General features: G+C 35.3%; 2 protein-coding genes across 3 annotated transcripts; one reads left to right on the top strand and one right to left on the bottom strand.

Annotated features, from left to right (window-relative positions):
- The first annotated feature begins 1304 nt into the window (after positions 1-1304).
- On the top strand, positions 1305-7806 carry LOC128238693 (translocator protein-like). The gene is made up of 4 exons (XM_052954849.1): positions 1305-1430; positions 2701-2823; positions 3896-4111; positions 4487-7806. The coding sequence occupies exons 2-4, from the start codon at positions 2701-2703 to the stop codon at positions 4655-4657; spliced, it is 510 nt and encodes a 169-aa protein (XP_052810809.1). The 5' UTR covers positions 1305-1430; the 3' UTR covers positions 4658-7806.
- Positions 7583-21995, bottom strand: LOC128238692 (ATPase SWSAP1-like). 2 transcript variants are annotated; one of them, XM_052954847.1, is made up of 7 exons: positions 21931-21995; positions 20636-20786; positions 19919-20077; positions 17593-17707; positions 12827-12903; positions 12150-12244; positions 7583-9371 (listed from the first exon to the last, which is right to left on the bottom strand). In XM_052954847.1, exons 2-7 carry the CDS (start codon positions 20776-20778, stop codon positions 9241-9243), a joined length of 720 nt encoding a protein of 239 aa, XP_052810807.1. In that variant the 5' UTR covers positions 20779-20786; positions 21931-21995; the 3' UTR covers positions 7583-9240. The 2 variants fall into 2 exon arrangements, with proteins under 2 accessions (XP_052810807.1, XP_052810808.1); XM_052954848.1 differs by lacking the exon at positions 7583-9371 and adding an exon at positions 9396-9502.
- Positions 21996-22041: the final 46 nt, after the last annotated feature.

Raw genomic sequence — 22041 nt, forward strand, 5'->3', positions numbered from 1 at the left:
TTGTAAACTTAAAAATATTTTTTGCTCTGGAAGTTTAATGGATACAGTACAGTATACTTGTGATCTGTAGTACCTCTAACATAATTAAAGTTTGGTACAGATGTTTCAGATAATCGTTCCATATGGTATCTAGCGTCTTCCATTTAAAAGTGACTACAAATAAAAAGGAAATAAAACAACAAATTTGTACACATTTCTGCTATTAATGAGGTTTTTTATTATTAATATAAAACGCAGATTTCCATTAACATGATAGTAATATTAACTCATAAGGTCTCTTTCAACAAATAAAAAATGCTTTACTCAACTGCGATTGTAAGTATGAAAACAATCAAACATATGGGGGAATTACCAGGTCCCCTTAATGGCAACTTTATTTACCTTTGTCACATTTGCCGCTATTTTGAATTTGGGGAGACAGAAAAACTTAATTTCACCTAACAGTTTTATTATAATTCACATACATCGGGGGTAGAATTGTTCTGAATCATAATGTCTAGTTCTTAATTGTATCCCTTAATTCTACCAAACGTGTTCAAGTTGTATACACGAAGCGTGAATTCCGTTTCTATGCGCTGTCATTTCCACGGAATCTGGCCTCTGTTCTGCCCATTATATGGTTGTTAGACGCCAAGGGACGCAAGTTAGTCGTGTGTTTCAAAAATGCGGAACAGGGGCGCTAGGTTGTAATAAAAAATACAGTTTATGATTATGAAATTATATGATTCAGTTATGCTTTAAATGGACTAGACACCCTGTCTAATCCTTTTAATGTAACAAAATCTTTACAATCCGTTAAAACTAATGAAACACGAACTACAGGGACAAGCCTAAAACTTAGCCAATACCTTGTTTAAAGGCACATTGATTAATGACAAACAAGCACTTAACGGAGTGTTGATTTATTCTTATTTAAGAACAATGATATCCAAGGTCGTAATTGTAATATACAAATATAGCTGGATCTACACTCCCCATATTCAATTTCAAACATTCCTTTAGCTTTGAAAGAAGACGTATATACACTCTCGTTGGCACGGTGTTTGTGCACGGGTGTGGGCTTGTATTGTGGGTGAACCGGAGAAAACCCGACCGAAATTTCGCAGATGTAACTCACTAAGGGGCCGACAAATCGCGAATCTTTATTTTTTAGGGGCCGAAATGGCAGGGCCGAAGTATCTCGGATCCCGAATTGGTAGCCAGCCGATTTAGTAAGGGGCCGATTTGTCTCGCCCCGGTATAAAAACTGCATTCGGAATTCCTCGGCCATTTTATCGAAAACAAAATTGTTTTCGATAAAATGGCCGAGGAGTTCCGAATGTAAAAACTGTTGTCTGTTACTAACTAGATAAAGGTGATTGACCGGTTTGGTTAAAGGTCATTTGATAGTGATTACCACATTTAAGTCGACAATACGGTTAAAGAATAAGGTAAATGGTGATTGACTCTCGAAAATACATGGTTTGTTTTAAGATTCGGCTCATATAAAGAGCACCTGCAATGAAATCCTTTATGCACTGTTTACCGGACGATGCTTATCCGAATTCTGATGAAATGTGTTTGTTTACTTAGCAAAAGTGAATTTCCTTATTTTTTGAACGTTTTTTGTTTTGGTCTATTGCGCTTTCTAACTTTGTTTTGACTAATATAGACAGGAAATGTTGCTTTAACATTTTGTTGACAAAATAACATCTCAAATTTCTTAAGGTTACATATGTCCCATGCCTCAGGGGCAGGATGATTAGTCATGCCACACCCCTTCGGCCACGCCCCCAAATTAGTAACTAAAAGGGCAAAAGTCACAGGCTTATAAATAATGGGGGAACTGTAACTAGTACACAATCACAAGAATTATAGATCTTCCATTATTCATTCTTTTATTCAGTAATATTTACAAAGGGAGCTGACTTTTCACTGCATTTTCCTATATTATTCCAACCCACCATGTTCTAGAGGCCATAACTTCGGACAATTGTACATTAATGACTTTGAAAGCCCCTTTACCCTGCTTCGAGCGTGAATCCCTCATCCGAAACAGACCCCTACTATTTTTCAGGATTAGCAATTATCAGCTATTAGAAACCCTGCATATGAGTTGTTTCCTCCAGATTTCTTTAAATTATCAATCGAAAAATACAGTTAATCAGGCTTCATTTAAAATAAGTTCAGCAAAAATTATATAAGGTCGTCATGAAGTATAGTTATTATAACTCAACTCGTTTTAGCAAGCAGGTTATGGGAGGGTTCTGCACCCTGTCCTTTTTCGGAGCACCCTTCTGCCCTCATGGAGGCCAGAATGTGCACTCTCCTGCCTTTAAAGAATTAAATGCTTAAAATAATCAAATATTTCTTTTGTTTTGATTAAGACTTGAAATATGATTATGAATTCAAACAAACTTTACATGTAGTTGTTTAAACCTAATATTACTTCAAATAAGCACAATTTCTAACATTTTTTATGAAATTTATAATGCTTTTTTATTCACTGCCCAATACAGTGTGTCCGTTTTGTCCCTCAGCACCCTGTCCCTTTTCTGCAGCACCCTGTTCTTCTTAAATTAAGGACATAACCCTATAATCATGAAATTGTTCATCTAACAGTTGAAACTATGTATACACTGTTTTTTTCAGGAAATAAAGATGAAAAAAACAGTGTGGTTTGTCTTTAGATCTCTATCTTTTAATTTCTATATATTTCAGATGGCAAACTATTTGAAACCTGTTGCAGCTGTGTTGATACCCAACATCGGAGGTTTTCTTGGTGGGTTCGTCACGCGGAAAGAAGTGAGGCCTTCGAAGCCAGGGGAGGTGTCCTGGTATATGGTAAATGGCATGCTGTGTAGTGATGGTACCAGGACATATTGTTCTGTGCCTTACTAACGCTGCTTTCATTATAATAATTATTGGAAATAAAAACACGTTCTCATAGATAGGCGCCAAATTTCATTATCCATTAATTAACACTTGAAAAATTACAAATTAATATGTTAAACTGTTTTCTTTCACCAAATTAACTGTTCATCCTTCCTCATAAACAGAAATATTCAAGCAAAGATAGTAAGCACTGATCAATCAGGATGATTGATCTAAATTTAGAACAAGCACTGCAGTATCGACATGTGATTATAGATGCACAGCCTTCTATATTTATTCAAACAGTGTTACAATAGGTAATTAAAATCTGACAACTTGCAAGATAACATTTTAACATGGAGATTTTGCTGCATGGTACAAAGTTTCGGAACTAAATTTTTAATTTAGTAATAGTATAGATTTGCAAAGATGCCATGTAAATATATTCCCTGAAAGTTACGATAAAGCCCCATAAACAGACAGTTATACAATTCTTGCCTGGTAAATGTTTTCTCCTAGAGTTGCTATTTGTCAATGTGTGAAAAGCCCCTTTAACAGACAGTTTATAATATGCAAAACTTGCCAAGTTAATTCCCCCCTTAAAGTTACCGTACCTATTTGCTGATCCCTGAGAGAGCCTGTAATATTTGTAAATAAGTAAGTTTTACTTGTTAGGATACTTTTAAAATTGTTGATCTAATGGCACATTTTTGGCATCCTCAAACAACTTCTTTAAACACTTAATATACTCAAACACATACTCTAATTACTCAAACACATACTCTCATTAAGCCTCAGTACACTCTTGAATTAAGTGTGAGCTTCGGAAAGTATATTTCTTAAAGTCATGGTTTAAATTGGACATGTATGTTTATTCAGGTTAAACACACTTATCATACATGTGTGTAAATCATGGCAATACATAAACTTTGAAACAGGCCCTTAAAAAAGGCCCTTGTTTCAGGTTAACCCATCATAAACTTTGTTGCAGGCCCTAAAGAAGTCATTTTTTCAGGTTAACAAATCATTAACTTTGTTGCAGGCCTTGAAGAAGCCATCATTCCAGCCCCCTAGTTGGCTGTTTGCTCCAGTGTGGACAGGGCTGTACTGCTCAATGGGGTACGCTTCCTACATGATCTACAGGGATGGGGGCGGTTTCAGTGGCGATGCCGCCCTGCCCCTCGCCCTCTACGGCACACAGCTGGCTCTCAACTGGGCATGGTCTCCCCTCTTCTTTGGGCAGAAAAAACTCGGACTGGTATGTTCTACTGAAGCATTTTCCAGAGCCCTTTGAACTGTGTAGTGACGTTGAATTGTAAAAAAGCCTCATTTTAAATTAATGACTTCTCGGAGTGCTAGAAATTAGATTTTTAACACAGAAAAAGTTCATGCACAAATGTAGTTTATTATGCTCAAATATTATTCACAATAGTTGCAGATTTATTTTGGATTTTATTTTTTGCTGTTTCAGATTTGTGCATTCAAATTATTATTATTACTATTATGTTTTGGATCATTGCTTAAAAATTACATCAATTCCTTGTTTAACTCTTAAAATTGTGATTGTTGTGCATTTTCAAGACCTCCTATTTTCTCTTCCACTCAAGCTTACACACAATTTTTCCATTTGCAGGCGCTTTGTGAAAACATGCTATTGTGGGGGTCGATATTGGCCACCATTGTTGCCTTCCACCAGGTGAACGCCGACGCTGCCCACATACTGCTGCCCTATCTCGGCTGGGTGTCATTCGCAAACTTCCTTAACTTCAAAATTTGGAGGCTTAACAAGGACAGAAAAGACTAGACTCACATTGCTTATCCAGGCCAAAAATTATATCACGTCCATTTAACCACACCAAGCAAAAAATGGACATTGTCGTAGGCTTTTAGCATCACATCCAATGTTTTACACAAAGAAAAAAACATTAATAACCTTAATGTTATCAACACATAAGCATCGCCAATCTTTTTTGTTTGTTTTTACAAGCAACTATGATGTCATATTTATTGCTTACATTGTTTATGCAAAAAGATCTATTTTTGCTTGTTATGGTTAAAAAGTAGACAATGGCAGTTGTATAGGTATAAAAAGTGTGTATACTGTAGTGTGTGATACATTTATTCCAATACATGCCTTTATTACTGTTTCGATAGCATTCTTTTATACTGGTTTACGGTTTTGTTATGAAATATTACATGTATTGTTATATGATGTTAAGGTACTCCTATATGGGCTTAGCTTCCTACCCAGGCCAAACAAATAATGAGTTTAGGGCAATGGTTTCGAGAATGCTAGGTAGGGTAGGGACATTTTTTATTTTTTTTAATTCAGTCAACAGCTAAGCATAATTTAGTCTTGAAAGTTGAATGCTTACCTGATGACATTTATAACGATATATATTGTGTATTTACTCAGTCATCGAAATTAGACTTTTGGATGAACAAGCCCGAATTCTTATACTATTGCTTGGCATCAAATTTTTGAACAAGCCCTATTATATACTGTGAAATCATTAATGTTCGTGGGGCATTAATGTTCGTGGTTTTCGTGGGTTAGGTGATCCACGAATTCAAGATCCCACGAAATATAAACCCATTTATTCACTTTTTCAATTGCCTTGTTACGTACATACTCTAGTATATTATTTACAGAGGTCGCAGTATACAGTGTTAAAACCTGTCTCACTGTATAGCTTACAATCATTATTCTGTTAATATATTATAACTGCCTTTAACAAATAATGAACCAAATCAATTAAATGTGTTTTATGCAGCAAATGACAGTTATAAGCACGTGTTTAAACGTGTGCTGTTAATGAAAATCTCCAAGTTTACAAGATGTGCGTGATGAGTGTCTGTACTCGATTTTTTTTATTTAATGAAATAATTAATCGATTACTAGTACATTGAAGGTTACTAAGCACCGAACGTGACAATATACGCACCTTTTCGGTGTTTTCACAGTTTGCAAAATTCTTAATTGGCATTAAATGGCTTCCGCTATCTGTATTCATGATCAGGGTACATCTTCTTTTATTACCTTTATTCCCAATTAAATCGATAAGTGACATGGGTATATGCACTAATTGGCATGTCGTACCACATTAGCGAGTGTCATAAACCGAGTGACGTAGAAGACGGAAATCACGGGCCAGCGCGTGGAAATTATGCAGACGATCTAGGACGATTGCATCTTCGATTTTTTTTTCAAAAATGAAAATCCACGAATTTAAGTACCCACGAAATTGTTTTTTTTCGGCAAACCACGAAATTTCATGCCCACGAACATTAATGATTTCACAGTAAAATTCAGAATTTGAGCAAGCCCGAAAGACATTTTACCAGTGCAGGGCTTGCGGGCTTGTGTAAATTTTGACCACTGTTTACTAATTAATACTAATGGATTTCACTGTCAACAATGAATAATAATGGGAGAGTCTGACATTTTTGTTTATCAAAAAATATCTCAAGGGTCAAGGTGTTTCGCCAGGTAGGGCTGGGTTGCCCTAAATACAGGCCCCAATTTCTTAAAACATCTTAAATCTCTTATAACAGGATAAAGCTCAGCACGCTATTTCGATTTGGTGTAACTTGTGCGATTTTCTCTTTATTAAGAGTTTTGAGGCTTTTTAAGGAAATAATATTTAAGACATATTATATGATAAACTACTAGCTGTTTCATAAAATCATATTTATGTAAGTAATATTGCTAAATGAAATAAGATACTCAAGTGAGTTACGCTTAAGAGTTTTCGAGGAATGGGGGCTAGGTATATTATTTTTTTAGGCCTTACTAACATGTATGAACTGGAACATTTTAATATTCCCGAACCCGAGCACGGAGATCATCACGCAAGGGACCAGTGCGGCAATGCAAACGACCTCAGAGATGTGGGCGGAGGCCCCGGGAAGAGTTCTTTTTTCTTTGTTAGGGATGTCCTCCCTGGAATCTGTCAGAATAAGACATGGCCCCAATAACCTAAATAATGTTAAGTCCCTTACAACAGGATCAAGCTTAGCCCACAATTTTTCTTATTAAATGTATAAATTGTTGAATTTTCTTCATTTTATCATGATAAACTATGTTTGATTTATAAAATTAAGGTTGAACAATTCATAAGCAGGTAGTCACTCCTGACAGAAGAAGCTTTCAACCAATGAAACAATAATTGCACAACCACATTACTTGGTTGAGAAATTTGATGTACCATCATGACGTGTTTGTTTTTCTATGTTGTGTTAAAACCAAATTTGGATAATAATTATGCTGTTTAGTGATCGTGCAATAAATGTCTTGGTGCAGTGAACATAATATTATTTATTAAGTGATGTCTGATTACCAGTATATGTATTTTAGCGTTAAATTTTGTACATTTTGAAATATATACTGATCATTAAACATATTGGAGGACGGTTATACCCATGGAATGTACCTACTGATAGTAGTGTTTTTTTCTGACCCATTTGAGACTGAAATTCGGTTCCATTTCTAATGCTAAAACATTATTTTTTCCCAAATACCAAACACCTTACGATAGAAATTCATTGGTATTCGTTTTTAAAGAAAAATGGTTTTTAGTATCCGCATTTCTTTGGAAATCTAAGCTTATGATTAAATTTGAACATATTTGAGGACAGAACCTTATACGCATGAGATTTAGTTACTGATAGTCGTGTTTTTTCGCACCCATTTGAGGCAGCAATTTGGTCCCATTTCTAATGCTGTTGGTTTTCTTTTTTTTTTTAAAGGTTCTTAGTATCCATATTTTTAAAGATTACGCAAATTTATATGAAAATTGCCTACGTTTTAATCATCCATTAAGATTTGACCAAGGGGGAGTACTGTTTTAAAGTTTATTCCTTCAAGTAAACAGGGTTATACAAAAATGTTTGTTAGTTTTTTGTTTTCAAGAACATGTATATCATTCTTGTCAATAAATATACAAAACAAGTTTTGCTATGTTTTTGTTTTCTATACAGTAACAATTAATTAACAAGAACATTCGTCTGATGTTGTTTTAAACACAAAAGGCATTTCTCAACAATCATTACAGCCACAGGGGTTTCTCTCGAATATTTTTAACCCATATATAATTTATAAGCAAGGCCACTACAACACCATTTGTCCAATTCTCAAAAGAATGATACTATACTAATGGCCAAAAGTCTTGTCCGGTCTACAAAAACTACAATATCCAAAAGTCTTGTCCGGTCTACAAAAACTACAATATCCAAAAGTCTTGTCCAGTCTACAAAAACTACAATATCCGAAAGTCTTGTCCGGTCTACAAAAACTACAATATCCAAAAGTCTTGTCCGGTCTACAAAAACTACAATATCCAAAAGTCTTGTCCGGTCTACAAAAACTACAATATCTAAAAGTCTTGTCCGGTCAACAAAAACTACAATATCTGTTTTGTTTTATATCGCACACTCATAAATTTGGTATCAATGGAAAGAGGACACACGACTTTTGGCCATGAGTATAGTTAAAACATTTTTTTTCTTAAGTGACAAATATTAAAAACTTGAATGACCGAAATTACCACAATATTGAGTTATTAATAAAGACATAAATATAACTGCATTCTGACACACATTTGAAAAAATCCCAGATATAAAATTACCTTAGTAAAATCATGTGTGCAATGATGTTTGCAAACCCATGTCAGGATTGCCCAATTGGTGTGGTACCCCTTGTCTATACACTATATATAGGGTAAAATAATTGAGATAAAACCCCTGTGATTACAGCTGGATTCTCTGGCAACATATGTACCAAGTTTCATTTAAATATCTTGTGAGTTTTATGAGTAATAGCAAAGGTTTATGTTTCTGCACACCGACTACTGATGGCTCAAAGGCTATCACAATAGCCCGATTTTTATATTGGTATACTCTCTAGCTAAAAAGACATGGCAGCATTTAATTGAATTGCAAGATTGTTTAGGGAAATACGTCTATGCTTAAAACACACATCTTGTAAAAAAAGAAGCCCAGAGAAAAGGTATAGACAACAATTCAAAAGTTGAGCTCGGCAAGTCCTTTTTCAAGACCCCATTTCCAGTTGAGCTCGGCAAGTCCTTTTTCAAGTCCCTATTTCAAGTTGAACTCGAAAAGTCCTTTTTCAGGTCCCTATCTCCAGTTGAGCTGAGCCCGGCAAGTCCTTTTTGAATTCTGAATTTCCAATTGAGCTTGGCATGTCATTTTTTAATTCCAAATTTCCAGTTGTGCTTGGCAAGTCCTTTTCCAATTCCAAATTTTTCAGTGAGAACATGAAGGCATTGTGATAATGCACATACAGATTCACTTTTGATGCACACCTGTATTACTAAGCATGCCATCACAGTGACTTGCATCACACCAGTACATTAGGTCCTGCTGCGGTCAGGTGACAGCCTTACTGGCATTGACCTCCTTCATGACAACTCCTTCAGTTTTCACCTGGTATGTTAGTGACAATTGGACTCTCCCTGTACTAATGCTCACACTGTACAACTGTCCGGGACGGTCCAACACTGAAATAGGGTATGTAGGGTTAGAATGGTTTATACCAGTGATGTGAATGTCTGTATCTGCTACTTGAGGGACAATTGGACTCTCCCTGTACTAATGCTCACACTGTACAACTGTCCGGGACGGTCCAACACTGAAATAGGGTATGTAGGGTTAGAATGGTTTATACCAGTGATGTGACGGTATCTGGTATATGAGGGTCAATTGGACTCTCCTTGTACTAATGCTCACACTGTACAACTGTCCGGGACGGTCCAACACTAAAATAGGGTATGTAGGGTTAGAATGGTTTATACCAGTGATGTGACAGTATCTGGTATATGAGGGTCAATTGGACTCTCCTTGTACTAATGCTCACACTGTACAACTGTCCGGGACGGTCCAACACTGAAATAGGGTATGTAGGGTTGGAATGGTTTATACCAGTAATGTGACAGTATCTGGTATATGAGGGTCAATTGGACTCTCCCTGTGCTAATGCTCACACTGTACATTTGTCCGGGACGGTCCAACACTGAAATAGGGTATGTAGGGTTAGAATGGTTTATACCAGTGATGTGAATGTCTGTATCTGCTACGTGAGGGACAATTGGACTCTCCCTGTACTAATGCTCACACTCTTCATCTGTCCGGGACGGTCTAACACTGAAATAGGGAATGTAGGGTTAAAATGATTGATATAAGAGATGTGGCTGCTTGACATTTTTAGTCTGTATCTAGTATATAAGGGAAATTAGACTCTCCCTGTGAAAATGCTCACACTGTACATCTGTCCGGGACGGTCCAACACTGAAATAGGGTAGGTAGGGTTAGAATGGTTAATATATAATATGACTGTCTGTATCTGGTATATAAGGGACAACTGGACTCTCCTTGTGCTAACGCTCACACCGTACACCTGTCCAGGACGGTTAGAATGGTTAGTGTAATACGTCAAGTGGGTGCCAGGTGCCCGACATCTCCATAGTTAAATACGTCAAGTGACTGCCTGACGTCTTCAATCTGTTTCTGTTATGTAAGGAACAACTAAGCTTTTCCTGCACTAATGCCCACTCTGTACTCATTTAGTTTAATTAAACATATTTTTTTTCAACATTTATATCTAGCATCAGATTACAATATTGTATGTCATACTATTCAAATTAATAAGAAAATTTGACCAGTGCAGTCATGGACATTTTTTCAATTTATCAGAGACATTAACTAGAGGTCATTCCTTCAATCTTGAGAAACTATCGTGTAGAACCACATTCACCCTTCATCAGTTTTCTTCCCGTGTTGTTAATATGTGGAATCTGCTGCCAATGTTCAGGCCAAAGATGTAGAAAAGAGCTTGTTAATCGGCATGCACATAAAAAACAATATGATCTTTTAGACTGATATATGTGCTGTTAAAAGACAAGAGTTAAATGACCAAACCATTCTAACCTCTTCACCATACTTTTAAAACATATCATAACTGCAAGAGAAATTCCCTTAAAACCGTTTAAGAAGGACTTGGGTGTCCTTACAACAGAACCCTACAAAATTCTACAGGTATTTTATATACATGATATTAATAATATCTGTCATGTGTTCCCGTTCCGGATAGAAAAATCCGACCCGAGGGCACCTGCGTTGCCTGTTAACGAGGCTTGCCGAGTTACCGGCTACGCAGCGTGCCCGAGGGTCGGATTTTTCTATCCGGAACGGATACACATGATAGATATTTTTTCTAGCATACCTTAATTATTTTTTTTGTGAAGAAACTGCATAAAAAAGCTCATTTCTGTACATTTCACCAAAAAGCGTGTGCGATAATGTTTACTGACGTCATGACGCGCAGTAATTTTTATTCACTGTCAACGTCAATAAGTTACTTCGATATCAAGTCTTTGAAGGGTTATTTCGTTTTGTTGTGAAGATATATTTTTGCAAAGTTAATGTTTATGAAACTCATCTATTGAAATCTCATAATTATGGTTACTTAAAGTATATAACAAAAGAAATAAAAAGTATTACGTCACAGCGCGTGACTCATCTGGCATGGGGGGATGCCAGATGGGATTTTCCAGCACGGCTAACGTCACCGGAAATGCCTATCCGGTGTGCTAGAAATATTGTTACAGATTAAAACAAGCCCACGTAATCATGTAATTGCATATCTCCTTTACACTGAAATGAAGGCCTAGATTGATTGAAGTCAAGATGATGGTTTTCAGTAAGACAGACAAACATTCTGACCTTGCATGGTGTAAATAATGGAAATTTTTGCTCTCTTGCATTTGACTCAGTGATCTACATTTTTGACCATGTAGAAAAAGTATTTATAGTGTGGACAGTCCTTTTGGAGGCAACACTAGGCATGTAGAAACAGTATTTATAGTGTGCAAAGTTCTTTTGGAGGCAACACTCAATACGCCTCCAGACAGAGTAATCCATAAGTCTGCAATGCTTTACAAGCGACACACAAAATGCAATCATAAAATTGATTTATTATGTAGCAATCACAAATGTTTCCCTACGTATGGACAATATCAATTAAGTCTTGTGTAATAACCATATTTCCCGCTTGTAAGGAAATTGGGTCCCAATCTTAACCTGAAAGTCGGGGGCCCTCTAATAAGCAAGGCTACAAAAAAATAAAATCAGTCAAAATCATTAATATTTGTGACGAAAATCATCAATTTTGAATGCCGATTGTATGGTATTTTCTAACCAGCCTAGATGCAAATGTGGCATATGTGGTAGCTGGATCATCTTATAGGCGGATAAATATGGTACATGTATAATACACCTACCAGCAAGCTCAGCAGCTGTGAATTTGAAGTGAGAGAAGATGTGGCTCCAGAGTTTGTGTTGAGGGGTGCAGCCCAGCAGTAGGGCACCATGGGGGCTGGAATTTAACACCAGTGTATTATGTATATGGAAATTCAAGATTGATATAACTGTACATGCTAGTATGTCCAAAGAAAATTGCCTAGATATAAGCAACAAGATGTACATGTTCCCTTGTAATGTAAATTTTGTTACCATTCAGTGTTGTTGTGTTTTTTCAGACAAACTTCATGGGGCCGAAGTTCAGTGAATCTCAATGCTAAGACCAAAAGTTTTATTGTTTGTTTAAAAAAGAAAGAAGCAATAACATAATCCCCATAAAAGGTTTTGTATTTGAGAGTTGATGTACCATTTTTATAACCATTTTTTTCAGTTCAAGGCAAAATTGGATTTCCCAACTAAAGTCAAATTTACGCATTTTCCCAAATCTGAATGGCTGCGACCCAATTCAAAAAATGGTGGAAAAAACATTGCCATTTTCCTCACTAAAGTATAAAATAGAAAATAAATTACATTGCCCTCAGTGATGTTGATTATAATTTTGCTAACAAATTTGTTTTAATCCAAAATCAAGTAAGATTTCAAAACCATTTTAAAACTCCCTATCACAGTGATACTGAACATCATACAAAGCCCAAACCTCTTCTGCCGGATGAAGTGGAGAGTGTCCACAAGTAGAGCACACAATTTTGCACAACCAGCTTCTGGGCTCGGCTCCTGAAGAAAAAACACCAGAAAGATATACAGATTAGTAACTGACATTATTTAAGCATTTCTAGTTTTCTATTAAATGTTCATCATTACCCCTGAAGTTCTGATTAAACTATTCCTACATATTAGACATTCTGTAAGTTACACATACAGTTGAACACCACTATTCTGAAAACCCTTTACCCAAAATGATCGCTATTTCCAAATTATATTTCAGCCCCGATTTTACTCCTTCTTTGTTTAGCTAAATTTTTGGTCTTTATTCCGAAATCGCTATTCCGAAATAATCCCTATTCGAAGTAAATATTAAGGTCCCGATTTGGTTTTTCACACCTATTTATCAATTCTTATTTCAAACCCGATGGTGTCAAAGTTTTTTCAAAGCAAATTCACTCGGGCATCACCTTGAGGTTACAATGGAGCACAATGAGCGCTCGTTAAAGAATGACATTGAGCACGCGTATGTTACAAACATCGATGTCAGAAAATGAGCGATTCATTTACATGATGTACAATGTAGTGTGTATATAATTGCTGGTTAACACAATCTGAATATCATTTGAAAATGTCTATCGCATCTGATACGATCGCCACATTGCTCACTCGACCCGCTACCGAACAATCCGAATGCATACATGTGCTGTCACTTTGTTTTAAATGTTTTATGTTGTTTTAATAAAGAAGTATAATAACGAATTATATGTCAATTATTAAATCAACCAATATTTTTGTATACGAAAGTTAACTCAAACCGAGTGTATCGTATTGGTAACATGTAACCGACATTGAAATCTTCACGACTTAGTATTTCACATCATCTTTAACGAGCGAAAGCTGTCATTTGCGGAAAATTGTTAATCCGAAACACCGCTATTCCGAAGTAATTTGTTGGGTCCCTAGGATTTCGGATTAGCAGTGTTCAACTGTAATTGATTTTGCCATGCCTATATTTTGAACTTTCTGTAAGTTGCACATGTTAATTGATTTTGCCATGCCTACATTTCGAGGGGTGAAAGCGAAAAGGTTCTATCTGCTTCTTTATTTAATGTCACTTAGAACCTTTTCACATTCACCCTTCGATTTTGAACTTTCTGTAACATACACATTTTAATTGATTTTGACAAGCCTACATTTGAACTTTCTGTAAGTTACACACTTTAACTAATATAGCCATGCCTACATTTTGAACTTTTCGTTAGTTACACATTATTGTGCCATGCCTAAAATTTCAGTATTTTTTTTCATGAAGTTCATCGCTGCTTATAAAGGCGTCCAAAATTAAAAATCCTTTGTGGGTTTTTCCAAACAAATCATGATATTTTCTAAAAAAAATATTTACCCCTGGAAAAGCACACACATTAACAAGTAAAAAGCCACAATTTGTAACTGCTTGATTGATTTAACAATTTAATTCAGACTTATTATAGTGGTATTAAAATGGTCTTTTAATGGGTAAAAATGTATTTTTGGAATTTATCTTTTATTTTGCATTATTTACTCTTCCCAAAATCTGGGACTTATCATGCTTATTTTCCAAATAAAAAAGGAACAGGCATTTAAAAAAGAAAATCACTGACTTTAAACCTTGACCATTGTCCTTAGCAATTTAAAAATGGACTGATTTAGCACAGTTATCTTTCTCAAGATAATGTAGTGTTCTTAAGATACCATATCAAACCTTTCTGTTGTAATACTTGTTGAAGTCAGGTTTGATTTAGCAATATCAAGACTCTGATCTTGACCTTTGAATGCATTTACTCATGTCCAGACAAATCTATACTGTACACAGCCCTTTATTGTAAATCAAAGTATCATGTGCAACTCTATAGTAGTTTTACATTAGTATGATAAAATAGCAAAATAAAAAAAATGTTGAAAACTGACATAAACTTGGCATTGATGTGAACAATGCATTGAAATTTACTAACTGAAGTTCCACATAGTTTACAATGTATTTAAGTTTAGCAGTTATTTCGTATTGTTCCATTAAAAAAGATTACTGGGTATGTCTACCAGGTAGAATTCATTCCTTATGCATGATTGGCTAGTCAGTGTTATCACGTGATATTACCGAGGTAGGTGTATAGCTTAATTATGTCACCCAATTAGAATAAGCCTTTGTAGATCAGTTAGTAAGACGCTCAGGACTTCAATTTTGGCGACGCAGGTTCGAACCCGGTCTCCGACACAATTTTTTTTTTACATTTTGGTACTTTTTTTACAATTATGATATCAAAGCGTAACACATTCTATTAGATAATTGTCCTGAGATTCGTAACAGAAAAAAACTTTTTTTGGTGCCAATCTGTGACACAGTCCCTTTAACCATAGAACTTATCAACAAACTTACAATGACCTTGACATTTGATCTAATGACCCCTCTAGCATTTTGAACTGCACTTTTTCCGTGACCAATTAAACTTACCAAATTTCATGACTTGCTCTATGATGTATTTTTCCTCCGAAAAGAAGTATACAATGAAACCATACTTTCCTTCACTAGTGAAATCAAACGATATATAATATAATCAACCATTTAGTAAATCAGCTATATTTTGTGTCATAAAACTATTTATACATTTCATATTCAATAACATCTTTACTTAGGTAACAATAACATACATCTTTACAAGCAATAAATAAAAAAATATTACTCTCATGCCTGTTTACATAGACATAATAAACCATATGTTTATTTACAGAGCAGGTAACATTTATAAACATCCAGGTATACACTGGAATACCCCTCCCCCTCCCCCTGCACTTGTAGTAGGCTCATAGTAACTTCTATATGTAATTCAGGAACAGATGTAGATTATTAAGCCAAAAATATCTCACAGGAAGATCTCTCATTTGTACAGTGCTCTAGATATTGTGTAAAATTCATTTTCATATAAAAAAGCTCACATATGTAATCGAGGAAATCAAAGCATGACAATAATGGAACAGATAATGTTTAATTGATTCAGAAATGTCAGTCTTATTTGAATCTATGGCATGATACAATTATCAATCACATTATTCATGGTGATCAACCTCATTGCTAGGTACACCTACCGTAGCCTTGGTATGCAAATTTATCAACTCAGTGTTTCAAGAAATACACAAAGGCTGGGCTTATAAGTAAGATGAGATGAAGCTAGTATCGGGGAGTCCGCGGCTTTAGAGATATATGGTTTGTTTAAACTTAAAAACATTAATTCAGTTTCAGTTACTTGTCTGAGCTCTAAAGTTTCACTTGACTTCTCTTTTGGCATTATTTTATTTAGTTTTTAAATTTCTTCAAACATTTTTTATTTTCTTATATTATTCTTTAATACAAAGAAAAATTGATTGTTTCAGTGGAAGATGACAATATATCTCACCTCTTGAACACCAAAAGAAAATATTTTATTCCTGGCTATGACACTCTTAAAGCCACTTGTGCAATATAGCTTCTTGTGCCCTCTCAGTGAACTAAATTACTATCAAGTACTAAAACAAACAATGATATGCATAAAAAAAATTTATTTATTTTTTATTTTATATGACAGACCGAAGAGTAGAAAATTCCACCATGCTTCAAGTCATAGATTCATATATCAGCATTCACAGCCAGTATCAAATCAGCCAATTACAGATATTTTTTAATTTCAAACATCAACAACAGTGATCTTTGAGCAGGACTCTCTCATGTTTTTGGACCAAAGATTATTTTTCCAGGTAATGTCTGAAAACACTTATTTATCATTATTTTACTTTAGATGATAACGAAATTGCAGAAAGAAATACAATTAAAGTATAAAAATATATTTTGGTTTAAGTGGGGTCGAACCCACGTCAGTGAAGTCAAGAAAAAAATAGAAAACATGTGATGGATATTTTGACCTTTTAACAACGCATAGATAACATCACCTGATATTTATCACTCAACCAATCATGAAGCAACAAAGCCAATATTAAAGCTTATGAAAATTGTTGTCTTCAAAGATTATTTGAGCAAATATCAACATTTGCTAAAGCTTTCCCGCTTTTGGTATCTTTATATTAATGCATTTACAGAAACATGAGTGGTCCCTGTAAATACCATGGAAACAATATCTACAATCACAATCATTAAAAGTTAAACAAGTAGCAGTCCTGATGAATGTTGACACATTACTAAGGCTTGGAAAAACCTTTGAAGCATTGAATGATCCTGTCTTTTGCTTCGCCCAAACCACCGAGTGAATTTTGAATCATGTGCAATAACTTTCGCCTGTCAATCAATATCACACATCCAACCAAAAATGTCTGTCACTAAAAGTCAGTTGATATATTCTTTTACATTTCACATGGAATTAACTTTTAACTATTGAAGAGGCATCTACACAGATTCAGTTTGCATTGATTTTACTTATTACGGCCAATTAAATAATAGCTTCAAATTACTATCCCAAAAATTAGTAGACACTGACTGTCCAAAACCGTCATTGTGGCGCTACAAGCTGACTGTCTCTTTGGTGTGATCATGCTTTGTTAAATTAATAAAATAACCTTTTGATTAGTTTACTTCTGAACATTAACATACCCGTTGGCAGCAGACAACAGTTGTTGGTGTTAGAAAGGACGTGTATATTAATACATGATTGGGGCTCAGTTAACATGGTCACCTTTCAGTGCATCAATTTATACCAGGCGTTAGTATAATTTAGTAGAAATAAAAACCATACTTACAATAAGCTGATTGAGGTAGAAGTCAAGGTCATCCACAATGAGGACGTCGGGGGTCACCGACCGGGTGTGAACGCTTGCACAGTACTCCAATAGATCACTTACATTGCTCATATACCTGTGGGGAATACATACATGTATATACTGCACATGCAAGTCATCATCGTGTAAATGCATATTAACATTTACACTAAGGAATCAATGAACCACTGACCGGGTGTGAACGTTTGCACTGGTACATTGACTGTGAGTACTCTTATAGATCACTGACATGGCTCAATTTCATTCAGGAGTGCATTCTTGTAATGCACTTAAAGCTGCACGCTCACAGATTGACCGTTTAGACAATTTCTTATTTTTTTATCTTGAAATGAGCCTTTTTATTGTAAATGTCTGAAAACCAGTGATATTAGACTGCTGACAAAAGATCGGATCACACTGGTTATTAAAATTTACGTTCAAAAATTGATGTTTTATGGCTAAAAGCGCTACTAATGCTTTTTAATTAATTTTCGGCAGTTTTCCAAACAATTGAGATCATTTCTTTTGTGTTACCTTTTATGACTTTTTATGTAAATTGAAAGCTGCATTGATGCCAAAATCAGCTGAATCTGAGACAAAAAAATAACAAGAGTGACACTCACAAAATACGCCCATCAATAATTTCTTGGATTCTAAGACAACTTACTGTCACATTGGCCCTTTGAGAAGCAAGCTTTTCAAGAAGCAAATGATTTGGCACAATATGGCATTAACAGTAGAAAAAAATTATTTTAATTTGAGGGTTTCGAGTCAAAAGGTGCTAAAATGTCTATAATTTTCATAGGCACTTAGAACCTTTGGGGACCAAGCCCTTGATATTTACTGAGGGTTTCATGCAAAATTGTATTTACCAAGTACTTCTGTATTTCAGGGAACTATGGCACATTCTTCAGTTATCTATAGCAATTGTTCTGTCAAACTATGGTGTATACTTCAGCAAATATTCAGTCACACTGTGGTCTCAGGAAATATTCTTCATACCACTGCATCAAACCTAAAGTCTTGTTTTATTTTATACAACATTATTTACTTGTTATAGAACTTTGCCAAGAATATATACCAACAAACATTTATAGTAGCAAGTTTGGTGAAATTCGGATAAAAACTGTTCAAGTTTGAGAGTAGACAAAGCTAAAATGGCCAATTTTGATAAATTCAGGGGGCCATAACTCTGGAGTGCCTAAAGAGATTAGGCTGGTTATCGAACTTGACCTAGATATTTCACCAACAAACACTTTCATAAAGTTTGGTGGAAATTGGATGAGAAATGTTCAAGTTAGAGAGCGGACAAAGCTAAAATGGACAATTTTGAAAATTCAGGGGGCCATAACTCTGGAGTGCCTAAAGCGATTTGGCTGGTTATTGAACTTGACCGAGATATTTCACCAACAAACACTTTCATGACGTTTGGTGGAAATTGGATGAGAAATGATCAAGTTAGAGAGCGGACAAAGCTAAAATGGCCAATTTTGACAAATTCAGGGGGCCATAACTCTGGAGTGCCTAAAGCGATTTGGCTGGTTATCGAACTTGACCTAGATATTTCACCAACAAACACTTTCATGAAGTTTGGTGGAAATTGGATGAGAAATGTTCAAGTTAGAGAGCGGACAACATTGTGGAGCCGCCCGCCCGCCCGCCCGCCCGCCATGGGTGTTCCCATAATACGGCCATCGTAAGATGGGCGTATAAAAATGCAGTCAAATTGATCAATCTGTTAGAGTGCATTAATAAATAATGAACCATACATGGACATCTTCATCTGAAAAATGGCAGTCAGGAATCACAGACTGGATGTGAACGCTCACACAGTACCCCAGGAAATCACTTACATTGCTTTAACATAAATCTTCACGGCAAGGCATACATGTACATTTAAATCATACATGTATAATTATGAAGCAAACACTATTGAGCATGTAATATGTACATCTGCACATTTTCAAAGATACATGTAAGGTAGCAATCAGATAACAACTATAGTTTATTCAGTAAATCAAGGGACATAATTCATTAAATATTTTGAATGAATTTGCAAGAGTTATTGTAATTACTACACATGTGTGTTATAAAAATAATTCTATGTGAATCAAACTTACAGTTTATGTTTTGAACAGTTTCAAATTGTTTCATTTTTTAGAAAACCTGAATAATGAGCTGCAGGTACCATGCGACATCAAAATATAGAAGGTTTTGGTACCATCTGCTATTATCTCGATGTTGGTTGATAAACTTTTTATTTAGGTGAATCAAAACATTGGCCAAACCTGGCATACAATGTACATACAGGAAGGTGAGTGTGTTGAGGTTCCCTGCTGCCTCTGGTCGTATCATGCCGTGTACAGAGTGGGGCATACGGGAGAGGGGGCGGCGGCTTATCAGCGTCACATGCAGGTCCTGGCTCGCGTACGCCACTCCAGCCTGGAACAGCAGAACTGTCTTCCCACTGAATTCAGAATTATTAACTTACCATTAGATTAAGTCTCGTAACATTACTTCTTCCATTACAACAGTATGTTGAAATACCACAAATTATAAAATTATTTATTCATTCAAGACAACTTGATATTATCTTTAATTTGAAACTAAGTTACTAACTTCAATATATGTCAGTAGTTGTCAACACATTTAAATTAGAATAATAGCAATGTTGCTTCAAAGTCAGAAATACTTTAGATTTGTCACCCAAGTAATGGTTTTGAGCCCCAGTCGGGGCACATTCTCAGTGACACCAGCCATCCTTGAAATTAGAGTTTTGGATGAACAAGTCCAAATTCTTACTCTTGTGCTTGGCATAAAAAAATCAACAAGCATGCTTTATGAAATCCTGAATATGAGCAAGCCAAGAGAATATTTTACTACTGCAGGTTTTTAGCGTTTGTGTTTTTTGAACTTCTGCACCAGTACTAGTTTCTACCCAAATAACAACAGAAATGATTCATACTGTATCAGCTTTAAGCTGTCTTCACAATCAGTCGAAACTAAATTGGTATAAACGAATAACCTGGCATGTTCTCCTAAGAAAATGAGAGGGTGTGTGTCATTCCTGATCAGGGTGAGACACTCATCTAGGCGCTCCTTATCCCCCGGGTCAGCCCCCTGTAGCCAGGTGGAGGTCAGGGGCAGACAATACAGCAACCCACTCATAGTTCCAGCTGTATGTTATATAAATATATATTATATAAAAAACTGTGGAAACAACCATATATACTTGTCTTTTTAGACCAAAATGAGGTTGTGATGTTTATATCAGACATACTATGTACTTAACAGGGGTACATGAAATGTCAGAATGATAAATAAGTATCCCTGAATGCAGATTATTATGTATTATTATATACTCTGACTAGCTGCATATATGTAGATATACATGTTCAAATTATAAATATGTGCAAAGTGCACATCAGTGTCCATATGAGAAGGGCCATATGAAAAGATATCGTATCATTCTGATCGCACATACTTTGTTGAAAACAACCAAGAAAAATAACTACCGGTAGATAAATTAGTATAAATCAATCCTAAAGACCAACTTCATAGAAACTTGTCCAAATTGTCAATGTGAATCAGAACTGGCCAATGGCCATTTAAAGATGCACTCTTACACCCAGATAAGATTTACCACAATTTATAATATTGTTTTAAAATTCCAGAAAGGATGAATAAATGTCGAAAACAATGGTTCTTATAAAGGATACCGAGTTTAATTTAAAAGAAATGAGCATAAAACATTTCTACCTTATGAGACAGAATAGTAGACCACATTAAATCTTTAAACATTCACAATCATTTTTTTGACATTTAATATTTTTACGCTTTCTGCTATTAAATAAAAATGTACACAGTTACAATCTTGTAATCTGTAAATAATATTTTCCATAAATGCATCATTTAGTTAGTAGTTGAAGGATTTTTACTATTAGTCAAAATTGATAATTGTTATGCATGTGTGTATATACAGTATGCATTCATTTTGAAAACAAGTGCCACTTTAATTGTTGGGCAGAGGAAAATAAAGATAGGCAGAGGGCCAGCAGGTGACCATACATTCAGTAACGAAACTGAAAGCCATAATCTCTTAACATATGTTCAGCAGACGAAGCAGAAAACGTTAACGACTAACGTTAATAGCATACTGAACCAATTTCAACTAAGTACAGTATAAATGAACATTTTTTAATTGGTCAGTCAACTGAAAATATTTTGGTCATTTTCACGTTTACAACATGGTGCTTTGACAAATGTCTTGCCATTTAATATAGTAATTCTTTAGTGAAATGCAATACACTGATACACTACCTTCTTGATTAAAAGTGTAAAAAAATAAAAATATTTAAAGTGTTGTGTTGACATCTGCTCCCGCCAAATTTGTTGTAACATTTTTACCTTCATTTGAAGAGTTACTAGCTT

The sequence above is a fragment of the Mya arenaria genome, chromosome 6, assembly GCF_026914265.1.
Source record: "Mya arenaria isolate MELC-2E11 chromosome 6, ASM2691426v1".
In the NCBI taxonomy this organism is placed as follows: Eukaryota; Metazoa; Mollusca; class Bivalvia; order Myida; family Myidae; genus Mya; species Mya arenaria.

What these genes read in the sequence shown, in the direction of transcription:
- LOC128238692 (XM_052954847.1), bottom strand. Translation starts at nt 20,778, where the DNA reads ATGAGTGGGTTGCTGTATTGTCTGCCCCTGACCTCCACCTGGCTACAG. An exon ending in TTCTTAGGAGAACATGCCAG is followed by an intron (nt 20,078 to 20,635) that starts GTTATTCGTTTA and finishes TTCTGAATTCAG; the next exon opens with TGGGAAGACAGTTCTGCTGT. An exon ending in TCTACCTCAATCAGCTTATT is followed by an intron (nt 12,904 to 17,592) that starts GTAAGTATGGTT and finishes TTTTTTCTTCAG; the next exon opens with GAGCCGAGCCCAGAAGCTGG.
- LOC128238693 (XM_052954849.1), top strand. Translation starts at nt 2,701, where the DNA reads ATGGCAAACTATTTGAAACCTGTTGCAGCTGTGTTGATACCCAACATC. An exon ending in GGGAGGTGTCCTGGTATATG is followed by an intron (nt 2,824 to 3,895) that starts GTAAATGGCATG and finishes ACTTTGTTGCAG; the next exon opens with GCCTTGAAGAAGCCATCATT. An exon ending in GGCAGAAAAAACTCGGACTG is followed by an intron (nt 4,112 to 4,486) that starts GTATGTTCTACT and finishes TTCCATTTGCAG; the next exon opens with GCGCTTTGTGAAAACATGCT.